General features: G+C 42.9%; 1 protein-coding gene across 3 annotated transcripts; it reads right to left on the minus strand.

Annotated features, from left to right (window-relative positions):
- Window positions 1-77: 77 nt before the first annotated feature.
- LOC123068385 (plastidic glucose transporter 4) lies at window positions 78-5,484 on the minus strand. 3 transcript variants are annotated; one of them, XM_044490962.1, is made up of 14 exons: window positions 5,171-5,484; window positions 4,772-5,052; window positions 4,100-4,211; window positions 3,880-3,947; window positions 3,475-3,607; window positions 3,284-3,383; window positions 3,079-3,191; window positions 2,635-2,728; window positions 2,394-2,547; window positions 1,831-1,977; window positions 1,680-1,753; window positions 1,505-1,593; window positions 1,287-1,401; window positions 78-650 (listed from the first exon to the last, which is right to left on the minus strand). In XM_044490962.1, the coding sequence occupies exons 1-14, from the start codon at window positions 5,467-5,469 to the stop codon at window positions 432-434; spliced, it is 1,998 nt and encodes a 665-aa protein (XP_044346897.1). In that variant the 5' UTR covers window positions 5,470-5,484; the 3' UTR covers window positions 78-431. The 3 variants fall into 3 exon arrangements, with proteins under 3 accessions (XP_044346897.1, XP_044346898.1, XP_044346899.1); XM_044490963.1 differs by having other exon boundaries at window positions 5,199-5,483; XM_044490964.1 differs by having other exon boundaries at window positions 5,152-5,367.
- Window positions 5,485-10,888: the final 5,404 nt, after the last annotated feature.

The following is a 10,888-nucleotide window of genomic DNA, read 5'->3' on the forward strand; positions in this document are numbered from 1 at the left end:
CACATGAACTGTGTGGAGTACTTGCCGATTTACCGCTGCATCAAGATCTCATTTACTACACAGTATGAAACAGGGCATTGAAATTCGGCACGTATAATTAAATATCGCGCTTTGAAATTCGGCAAATTGGAGTTTTATTACCGAGTTCCGACACATATAAGGAGTTCATCTGTACACTGAAAACGATGACATCCGATCCAAGGACTAACAGCCAGCCTAAATCTCGCACCTCCTGAAGCAATGCCACAAAAGCTCTTTGATTCTGAGATGTGACAAGAGATAGCTGAGCTTTACTGGTGCCGCAACACCCTGAGCACCAGCCGGTTTGCATGGCGCCAGGCGATCTTGCGGCTCGCTTATTCCAGGAACTACTCATAAACGGCAGAGACAACATCCCCAGGTCCCAAGGATGAGGCGCTTGTGCTCGGTGCTCATTGATCGCTCACCAAGAAAGCATTAGCATCGGCTTTACTGGGCGGGCTTAGCTCCCGCTCAATCTCTTCCAGGGATCGCCCCTTGGTCTCGACCACATTCCCGGCAATGTACAGGACTGCGAGAGCACACACGGACGCGAATCCCAAGTACACGGTGCTGATTCCAAACTTGTTGACGACGCTCAGGAAGTACAGGCCGATGAAGAAGTTGGATACCTGCAAAGAGAAAGAGCAGATGACGATTCACTGGTGCCAGTAGGCTAAGTCGACAGTGCAAAACATTGATCATCTAAGCAAGTACTCACTCCGTCCCATAATATAAGATGTTATTACAATCGATATACTCACATATTGGTTGTAATACCATCTTATACTATAGGATGGAGGAAGTAGAAAGGATTATCACTGTTCCAGAATGCATTTTTCTTTTTCTTCTCCTTCCAGTTTCATCTATCTTACCAAAGTGGACAGAACTTACTATCTGAAAACGATTTATCACATGTATAAGCCGATCGTTCATCTAATAATGCACAAGCTATGACCACCTTGTATTTTGTACTACAAGATATGCGATACTGCTGAAGGAGGATACAAAAAATATTTGGTTGCCGCAGACCATAGTTAAAAAAGGCGCGCCTAAGCGAGCGCTTAAGCGCGCCTAGGCTCTAGGCGTTGGCAAAACGCATTGCGCATAACTACGCATAATCTGTGCATAACTGCGCATAAGCATGCGCTTTGGTCAGTAAAGCGCAAGGCGGTGGCAAAACGCACAATTAACGCCTAGCGCTTTTTTGAACTATGCCGCAGACATCTGTTTGTCACTTGTCACAACTGTGACCACTAGAGACTTACCCAGTGCATGCCCATTGATAATGCTACAGCCTTGGCCCTTATTCTGGAGGCAAATATTTCAGGAAGGAGCAAAGCTGGAACAGGGCCAGCTCCAAGAGCGAATGACAGCACATACCTGGACAAAAATTACAATCAAGATTTCAAGTTAGTCAAGAGCTAAAATTATTAATAAAGAAAAACCAGGAGAAATCCATATTAGGTGAATGTAAACTACTTACAGGACAGTGCCCACAACAGCAAGAGTGCCAGAATAAGGTGCCAAAGCCTTCCAGGTGAAGGACAATGACAAGAGTAACATCGACGCCGCCTTCAAAAGAGAAAGAAGAAACAGCAATTCATAAGTCATTTACACATTGGGAACACAAATACAGACTACTGTAGAAAAGACAGTACCATCCCAGAAAAGCTTGTTATGAGAAGGCTCTTCCTCCCTTGCTTGTCCATCAGTGAAGATGCAATCATGGTGCCTATGAGAAGTATGCATACACCTCAGAAAAGGAATTGGAAGTTACTGCCGAAACACTCTTACCAACACTGAACTAACCAAAAACATTCGCGGCACCAACAAGAGCACTCGCTGCAACATCAGATGCAATGCCTGCACTGCGGAACACTGATGTAGAGTAGTACACAACAGCATTTATGCCAGCAAGTTGCTGCAACAAAAACAGTGCCGCTCCCACGCTCACAACTGCAGTAAGAGAATTATATCAGGACACGTGTACCAAAATTTCATCATGATTATCAATTATGACGCAGACACAAATGAGTATCAAAAGAATACTTATAAACTGCTACCCAAGTTATGTAGGCTGAGTCATGATTGTTCATTCAATCGTGGACTGTAAAGAAGATGGCTGGTAGCAGCAGTTTGCAAGGAAAAGTTCTAGGCTAACCCTGAGATGAGAATTTCGATCAAGCAATTATGCAATCTTTTTTATCATTCATATGCATTTTGTTGTTGTCATAGATGATAGAAGAAAGTTGCTTTGCCCAAACTACTAGCATCTATAAGATTAAGACAACACATGAAACTTTATCACTGATTCCTTTGTACCAAGTCATTGACTTGATAGGGTGTAGGGAAACAATCAGAGAACATTTTACCTTTCCAATAGCGTTTGCTGAATAGATCAAACCAGTTGGCATCTGGCTCATTAGATCCTTGCCCACTAGCCTTCAGGTCATACATGACTTCAGTAACCTTCTCTTTTCCATACAATTTTTTTATAGCTGCTTCTGCTTGAGAAATCTTTCCTTGCTGCGGTTAATCACATGAAAGTTATTCTCAAGTATCGTGCTGCCACCTGAGTACAAAATATGGTGAAAGAATTTGCACAGCACAAACCTGGAATAGCCAGCGAGGGCTTTCAGGTGAAACAGCCATTCCTAGAGCCAACAAAATAGATGGAACTATTGAAATTCCAAACATTGTCCTCCACCTGATTGCACACAACCACAAGCAGATAACACAAATTAAATAACTCATATGTTTATCATGCCAAATTTATTGTGATTTGCATCTTTAGTTCTCTCGTATGTATTAAATGAATATGCCTGTTGTTTCTGACTAACTTCCTTACAAATGCATTTGTTCACAAAAAAATTAAGAAAGAGGTTTCTCCCTTGTAATTACAAAAAACAATTGCTCTTAGATATATCATAACTTCATAAATTAGAAGTTTTAAGAATTCAGAAGTTGGTAGTCAACAGATTTTATGCACAAGCACAACAAAATTCAAAAGGCATCAACAGAATGCGACAAAGAAAAAGAGGATAGGAGAAAACTCACCATGCAGGATTTTGTGCTAATGGCAATCCAGCTACCAAAGCTGCAAGAATTCCAATGCAGATAAACAGCTGATTAATTGTACCAAGTGCTCCACGTATTTCAGTTGGTGAGATCTGCAAGGTGCAAATAAGTCAGCTGGGGAAGTTCAATATCACAGGCAGTAGTTGCTGAACAGTGGTTGTGATAATTTTGAGATATCACAAACCTCAGATATGTAAAGGGGCACAAGAGCAGAAGAGATCCCAATACCAATCCCAGCAAGTAATCGACCAATAATCATTGTACGGACATCTTGAGCTGTTGCACTACAAATTTTTTGTGAGTTAGGTTTACATAGCAATATTATACCCTGAACCATAAAATTGTTATAGCAGTGAATTCAGTCTCAGAACAGACCTCAAGAATGCGCCTACAGCAAGAGGGATTGCATCTAGGATAAATGTCCGTGTTCTCCCTAATTTATCAGCCAAAGCCCCTCCGGTAAAAGAACCTACTGTCGCGCCAGCCAGGGTTGTACTAACCACCCATCCTGAGTGAAAAGGCAGATGTATTGTGAAGCATATAGGCAAAATGATATCCCATGGAATCCTCATAATGCATAAAGTCCTAGTGCATATGTTATTCCTTATCCCCTTTAAAAACAGTATGCAAGTATCTTCCAAAAGAAAAATGGTTGTACATAATAGATCTGACATTTCAGATGTCACTATTGCAGACACAAAGAAAATGTATGTACGAAAAGGTTCTAAAACTACAATAAATGAAGTGTGGCTTATACTAGCAAGTAAAAGAATGTCATACCTTGTAACACAGCATTTTCAGCAATCCCAAGATCTTTCGAGAGATATTCAAGTGCGCCATTGACCACACTAAAGCACATATAGATTCAAATGAGATATTCAGTTTTGCTAGACACTGGTATTCGACAGTTAACATTTAGACTAGGAAACCGCGCTTTAACACCCTTGCAATGCATGGGAAAAAATTCTATGCTGCAGTGCAATGGACAAGAAAAACATACCCAAGATGGTAGCCGAACAAAATTGCCCCCAAGCAAGCAACGCCAACGTATGGCAGAACACTCCCGGACGATTTAGCTTGAAGCTTGTCAGATGGAATATCCTCGGGATCAGCTGGATAAGATGGTAAAGGAGTCTAGATTAGCTGACACAGTTAAATGGTCAAAAAATCCCAGTGACAATACACTGTCATGGTATCATGTACAGCTGACCACAAGCAGGATGCACACAACCACATGAATGTTTGCAGGCGCATAGCGGAGAGCAAAACGGGTGCAGCCCATTACCAGCATCCTGCACAATTCGCAGCCTACTATGCAACACGGACGTTCCCACGGTACACCAGAAGCTGAATCTCAGACGGCAAATAAGCATGTCACAAGTCCGCCCAGGCCAACTACAGCTTTGGTACTAGTAGTACTAGATGCACGGCGCCAAGGCAATCCCTGTTTCCCCAAAGCGGAATTCACAACGGAATTGCTGGCCGGCGCAGCAGGCATGACCCTCCGTCACATTCCCCCTGCCAAATATTCACAGAATCGCACGGAATCTGGCGGCGATTGGGTGGTAGGTTGCTGCTGGAGCTTACATCATCCCTAACAACCAGCCCCCAGATTGCAGAACCACGCTTCTGTACCCCCTAATCGGGAGTGACGAGACGGCGACGCACGCACCTGAGGCGGTGGCGCGCACGCGGCCGTAGCGCGCGCTCCGGAAGAGCCCCGCGGCGCCGGCGCTGGGCCGGCCCATCTCGAGCCCCGCGAGATCCGCCGCGCGCGACCGCACGCCGCCGCAGCAGAGCCCGCCGCGGCCCTCCGACATCCGCACGACGCTCCTTCCGCCGCTGCCGCCGGGCGACGACGACGCAGACCTCCGCTCGCCGACGACGACGTGAGCACCGCCGCCCCTCACGGCGCACCGCATCATCTTAACGGGGGGCGGGAGGGGGACCTTCCTGCGATCGCACACCACCGCAGTAATTCTCAGCTTCCGTTACCAAAAAAAAGGGGAAAAAATCGCATTAAACCGGCGCGTTGACTGGTACTGGTAGTACCGGGAGTGGAGTGACTGACGTGGGGGTGGAAAACGACGTCGTCGTACCTTGGAGCGGAGGCCGCCGGCCTTCCCTCCTGGAGCCGAGTGGGGCGGGATTAATGGCGTGCTCGCGGGTGGATTGCGGCTCGGATGAAGATGGGATGGGGGAGGAAGACGACGGGTGCCAGCGGAGATATATCTTCTTCCCGAGATCCGATAGTTCCGAGGGAGCGCTGTCGATGGAATTCTTCCGCCTCCTCCTCCTCTTTTCGCGTGTTTTTTTGTTCTCTCTCTCTTCTTGCTTTTGGCGCGGTGTGATAGGTAGGTGCATGTACATCCACGCCACGAGAGAGAGAGAAGGTCTGCCGTGCTGGCAACGATGTGTGCATTGGATAAGGATTTTTGTACGCAACCGATGACGATGCCCCCCGTCTGGATCACGAGGACGGATATACGATCGACTCAACAAATCTCGATGGAAAAAAAAGGATGAATATACGTTTATTTTCTTGGCTTTATTTATATACGGATAACAACTATATTGATCTAAAAGCGAAAACTCAAAACGGTGCCCGGGCTCATCTGCTCCCTCTCAGCAAAAAATTCAAAAAAAATACTAGAAAAATTCCAATTTTTTTTGTGGTGGTAGATAATTTGACGCGTGAGGTGCACCCCAAAATTCAACTTATTTGGACATCTGAGTAGCTCTCGGCAAAAAAGACAAATCTGGTCAAAACAGTGCGTGAACAGTAAACATTTTTACAGACCCTGATTTTTTCTTTTTTGCCGAGAGTTGCTCAGATGCTCAAATGAGTTGAATTTTGGGGCGCAGCTCACGCGTCAAATTATCTACCACCATAAAAAAAATTGGAATTTTTCTAGTATTTTTTTTGAATTTTTTTCTAAGTCCGGGTGCAGATTAGACGCACTCATCTAAAAGGTCCTATATTACTTTACAGAGGTAGTACATCATACGGTGAGATCGGCCGTGTATGGTGACCAACATCTAAAAATAGAGTGTAGCGAGCGAGATTGTGGACTTCTGCATTCGAGTTTTTTTTTCCTTTCCTTCATGAAGTGACCTCGATGAAATCAAGTCCTCAAGCTTTAGTCTGCCGGACAATTGAGCATAAGATCCAACCTAAGCTTCGGTTAATGTTCCTGGTGGAGAGTGGTTGTTGGCGGTTCGGGACAGATCTTTGTCAAGCTTTGTTTTGAGCTCTCTCTCAACGAAGTCCAGGTTCTCTCATCTTCTTGCCTAGCTAGTACTCCCTTCGTTCCGAATTACTTGTCTTGAATTTGTCTAGATACGAATGTATTTAGACTTATTTTAGTGCTAGATATCTCTGTATTTAGATAAATTTAAAACAAGTAATTCAGAACGGAGGGAGTACGAAGCTGGAAGAAGAGTTGAGGGAGGAAGCCTTAGAGAGTAATTGGCGGAGTGGGTCATCATTGTTGGTGCACATGATTGAGCTTTGCCGCATGCGTCTTGTCGACTTCAATCGAAGGCGGGCCTTTTGTCACATCATCGACGACTGTCCTGGCCGAATGGTGGCTGTATCGAAATTCCTCTCGGCCAACAAGTTGCTATAATAAGATCGGGAGGTTGAAGGGGAAATGATGGTTGAACGTGACAGTACACGTCGTTGGGTCAAAAAACCTGGTTGTTGCTAAAATAAAAAACAACAAATGCTCAATAGATACCCCCTAGTTATAACCGACTGGACTGTATGAACATTGTTCATTTTGCAGAGTTTAGTTGTCCTCTTCGTGGTAGAGGTGCAAAATTCTTTGTACTTTCATTCTCACTATTTTATTTTATTTTTTGAGAAAATAGCTGACACCCTATTTCATTACTTATTATAATGAAACCGAAACGGTAAATTTTTAGGCATACCCTCATGTTGCAAAACAAGTGGGGGACTGAAACAAGGTACAATCGAGTTGAAGTAACACATCGGGAGAATATCTTATGATCTTTCATGACATCGAAATTCATAAAAATATGTGTCTGTTAAACGGATAGGCATTGTGCGTGTGTGCACGCGTACGCGCGCGCGCGCGTGTGTGTGTGTATTTGCAAATACTAACGGCTTCTTGTGACATGTGTTAGATTTCACACAGTCGAAATGAGTTGTACCGCAAGCGAAAAAAAGCTATATACTAGAAAACTTTATGCAAATACCCTACAGGAAGGACAACGCATAATTAGTCAGTACAATGCACACTATCCTAAGATTAGGAGAAAAGTTATACAAACATTACCTTGTAATCTTCCATTAATGGTCCTAATATGCATGCTAAGCCAATGTACACTGTGTACATGTGTTCGCACACGAACACGTCACCGTGTACCTCCAACGCCAAGGGTGATACACCGCAGCTCACGTCGAAGGAGACCTGTCCGAAAGCGCGGTATGCAAACAATCCGGCGCGTGCTTTTGATGACCTGAAACCCCACACGCCCGGGAGGGACCCCGTCAGGGCACGCGGCGGCTATGGGCTGCCCTAGGTCGACCCGATCGCCCCTAGGGCCTCGAGGTTCGCCGCCCTGCAAGAAGAAGAACGAACGAAGAACGAGGAAGAAGAAGAACTAGGGTTAAGGAGAAAAGATAAAAAGATAAAAAGTGGTAAATGATTAGTTCGATTGTGTGTTGTTCAATCGGCCGTCACCCCTTAGGTATATAAGAGGCGGCTGGACTTTTCGTGCAAGGAAAAGACTTGGATTCTCGTCCAAAACCCTAGTCAAATTCGGATTGGTATTGTCCGAACTTTCCAAAACTGTTCGATTTAAACTGGCTGCACCTTGCGGGTCTTTTTTGTGATGGTAAACAATCTCGTATGGAAACGAGTCCAAAAGTAATCTTCACTGTTTCGACGAGACGAACAACTTTCATGTTTAATGTTTTTTGATCTGATATCATCTTGAGGGTCAAATTGCTCGCTCAAAACATGCTATTATTCGCGCTACCCATCAGACAGGGTGTGTGGTGGGCGCGGCATTTTCTGCCTCCTCACAGAGATGCATTCTGATGGTTCTAACTTTTGCATACGAATTCGGATTGGAACGAATTTTATATGAAAATCAATCGTTTCGATGAGACAAAGACAAACCGTGTAGATCATTTTTCCATACGAGGCAGTCTTGGGGGCGTAATCAGCCGAATAGTGTTCTGAATACAAAATCTCAGTATTTCAAACACAACTTCGGCCTTCGAGATGATATCGAATGGCGATGGCCCAAACTTCAGAGATGTTCATATCGATAATACAAAACTTTTTTATGTAGATCCCTTCTCCATTTGAGGCCATATTAACTAAGTTCTTGACCGTGCCAAAATCTGGTGTCAACATATGCCTCCCTGTTTTTCGGCAAAACTTGGATGCCGAAAAATAATTTGCCCCGGGTTTGTTCCAAGGACGATGTCAACACTCTGTCGTCCATTTATATGTGCTTAGGACGATAATTATATATCGTCCATGTCTTTTGCCTAGGATGATAGTTATATATCGGCCACTTTGATTAGCAACAAAATACAGCTAATCGAATGTATGGTGATGAGGTAAAATCCTTGCATGTTGTAAGAAGTTATATTGCGTCCATGGATCAAAATAAGTCCATGGAGGGTAACCAGTCATACCTGAGGATGAATTCCATGTCATCGGCATCAATGGCATAGTTGGAGAATATGGATAATGTGTGCACCGAAGACGTTGAAACCTTCGGCTTGGTCGTTCATAATCTTCACTCTTTTCCTTCTTTATCTTTGTCGCACTTCTTGCAATGGAACCTTGCACATCACTCTTGTTTTGATTATTTCCTTTGGGAACCCATGACATGTTTCTCTTTTCGAGCTCTTGTGCACTAAGTTTTTGCAATTTCTTTTTTGCCAATACGATAAGCCGAGTGAGCGCCCTGGCTGTGATTTTGTTTGAACTAATGACAATTCTTGTTTTACCTTGTGCACTTTCAACTTCTTTTCTTCAGATTTGGCACTTTGATTCTCGACAATTGATTTCTTCATCTCATTGCCTTTAGTAGCCAATGTTAACACTTTAATTGGCTCTTTATCCTTTAAGATCAAATCTGAATTGGCACTCTTGTGACCATCTTTTAACTCGATATACTTGTTTGATCACCTCTTCCTTCTTTCTTGAGCTCCGGACCGATTCTTTCTTATCGAAACGGTCTTGAACATATGATAGCTCACTGAATGTTGATCTTCTTGAAGCTGCATAATAATGGTGAGATGGTCTAAAATATGATGGAGAATGTGCCATTGTATCATACTTGTCCCATGACGAATATCGATCTACATGAGCATAGGGAGGCATCCAGGGCATCGGCATTGGCGACCAAAAATAAAGATATGAACACGTTGCATTAAAATTCTTTTCTTGCCAATACCGATCCTTGTATTTGTGCCTAGGGGGTGATCTTGATGCTTTTGCATTACTCGGTCGATAAGCACCATTCTCTTCATTTTTCTTTTGATATTTATCTAATAACTGTGCAAAAGTGACCTTGGATTTCTTGTGCTTGTGCTTATTGCGGCATTTATCTCCTTTTGTTTTGCTTGCATCGATCTTTGGATTGCTTTGTTTCCTCCCAGTCCTTGGCATCTTCATTGTATCTTTGATAGAACTCATGCCTTCAAGAATATTTTCATTGTGCTCTTGAACAACTTCTTTACTTGAAAACTTGATCCCATCACCTGTAGTTTTTTACATTCTCATCTTTAAAGGAATCGTCTTGAAGCAGCCGATTCAACAACTTTTCTCCATTAGGACCACTCGGAATAGAATGGTCATCCCTTGGTGTTTCAACAAATTTTAATCGTCCTTTATCAATGGCCGACTTAACTATTTGACGAAACATGTTGCAATCCTCAAAATTATGCTTGGACGAATCATGCAACTTGCAATACATTTGTCCTTGGATTGATGGCTTCACAGGTGATCAAGAACTCTAATGTAATTATTTTCAGCAAAAAATCAAATATTTGATCACACATGCTTGAATTCAAGGTATACTTCTTGTTTTCTAGCCGATCTTGGTGTGCAACGACCTTGGAGTTAAGCAAATGAATGGTTCAAATTTGGAATATTCCCATTCGGGTATGCATTGTGTTTTGCACCCTATCTCCGATGTATTTGGATAAGATATTATATTAGCATCGGATTTCTCAAAAGAATTTGACATTGGCTTTAAATTTCTGAAACGAAAATAGTTAGAATACACATGTCTCAATTGAGACCAAGTGCAAGCCAAGTATGAAACAAGCAAAGCTACCCAATTAGATATGAAATTTTGATAAAGCAATGGGGAAAACTTTGTCTGCAATAATAGGTCACTATCGGTCTTTATAAATGGCACAATAGGTTGACCGGTATGCTCTATAACAGTTTTATTGCTAACAAGTAAATTTCCCTTCTTCATTGGTCTTTCAAAATTACTTATGAGAATTTTTCTTATAGAAGCATCAACAATAAAGTTGCGACCAAATCGAAAGATAGGTAAATCACTTGCTAGACATACCTTTTCAAACACGTTGGGAGAGCATGATGGTTGTGTTACTTGAACGATATGTTGTTCCTCTTTCGAATAGCTCCCCAACACCTTGTCATCCTGTTTTTCTAGAAAAGATTCGGCATACGTAATATTTGATTCGGTCTTTTCAATAGCCGAATTAACTTTGTTATCCGAATCACCACCTTTTTTGACAATTCTATCCACACCCAATGCTTTCTCT

Source organism: Triticum aestivum, chromosome 3B, assembly GCF_018294505.1.
Source record: "Triticum aestivum cultivar Chinese Spring chromosome 3B, IWGSC CS RefSeq v2.1, whole genome shotgun sequence".
NCBI lineage: Eukaryota > Viridiplantae > Streptophyta > Magnoliopsida > Poales > Poaceae > Triticum > Triticum aestivum.

Bases quoted from the DNA above. Each gene is read 5' to 3' on its own strand.
- LOC123068385 (XM_044490962.1), bottom strand. From the start codon at position 5,469: ATGTACATGCACCTACCTATCACACCGCGCCAAAAGCAAGAAGAGAGA. The intron at 3,192-3,283 runs GTTTGTGATATC...TGCACCTTGCAG, and splicing joins TGCCCCTTTACATATCTGAG to ATCTCACCAACTGAAATACG. The intron at 1,754-1,830 runs GTTAGTTCAGTG...TACTTCTCATAG, and splicing joins TGGTGCCGCGAATGTTTTTG to GCACCATGATTGCATCTTCA.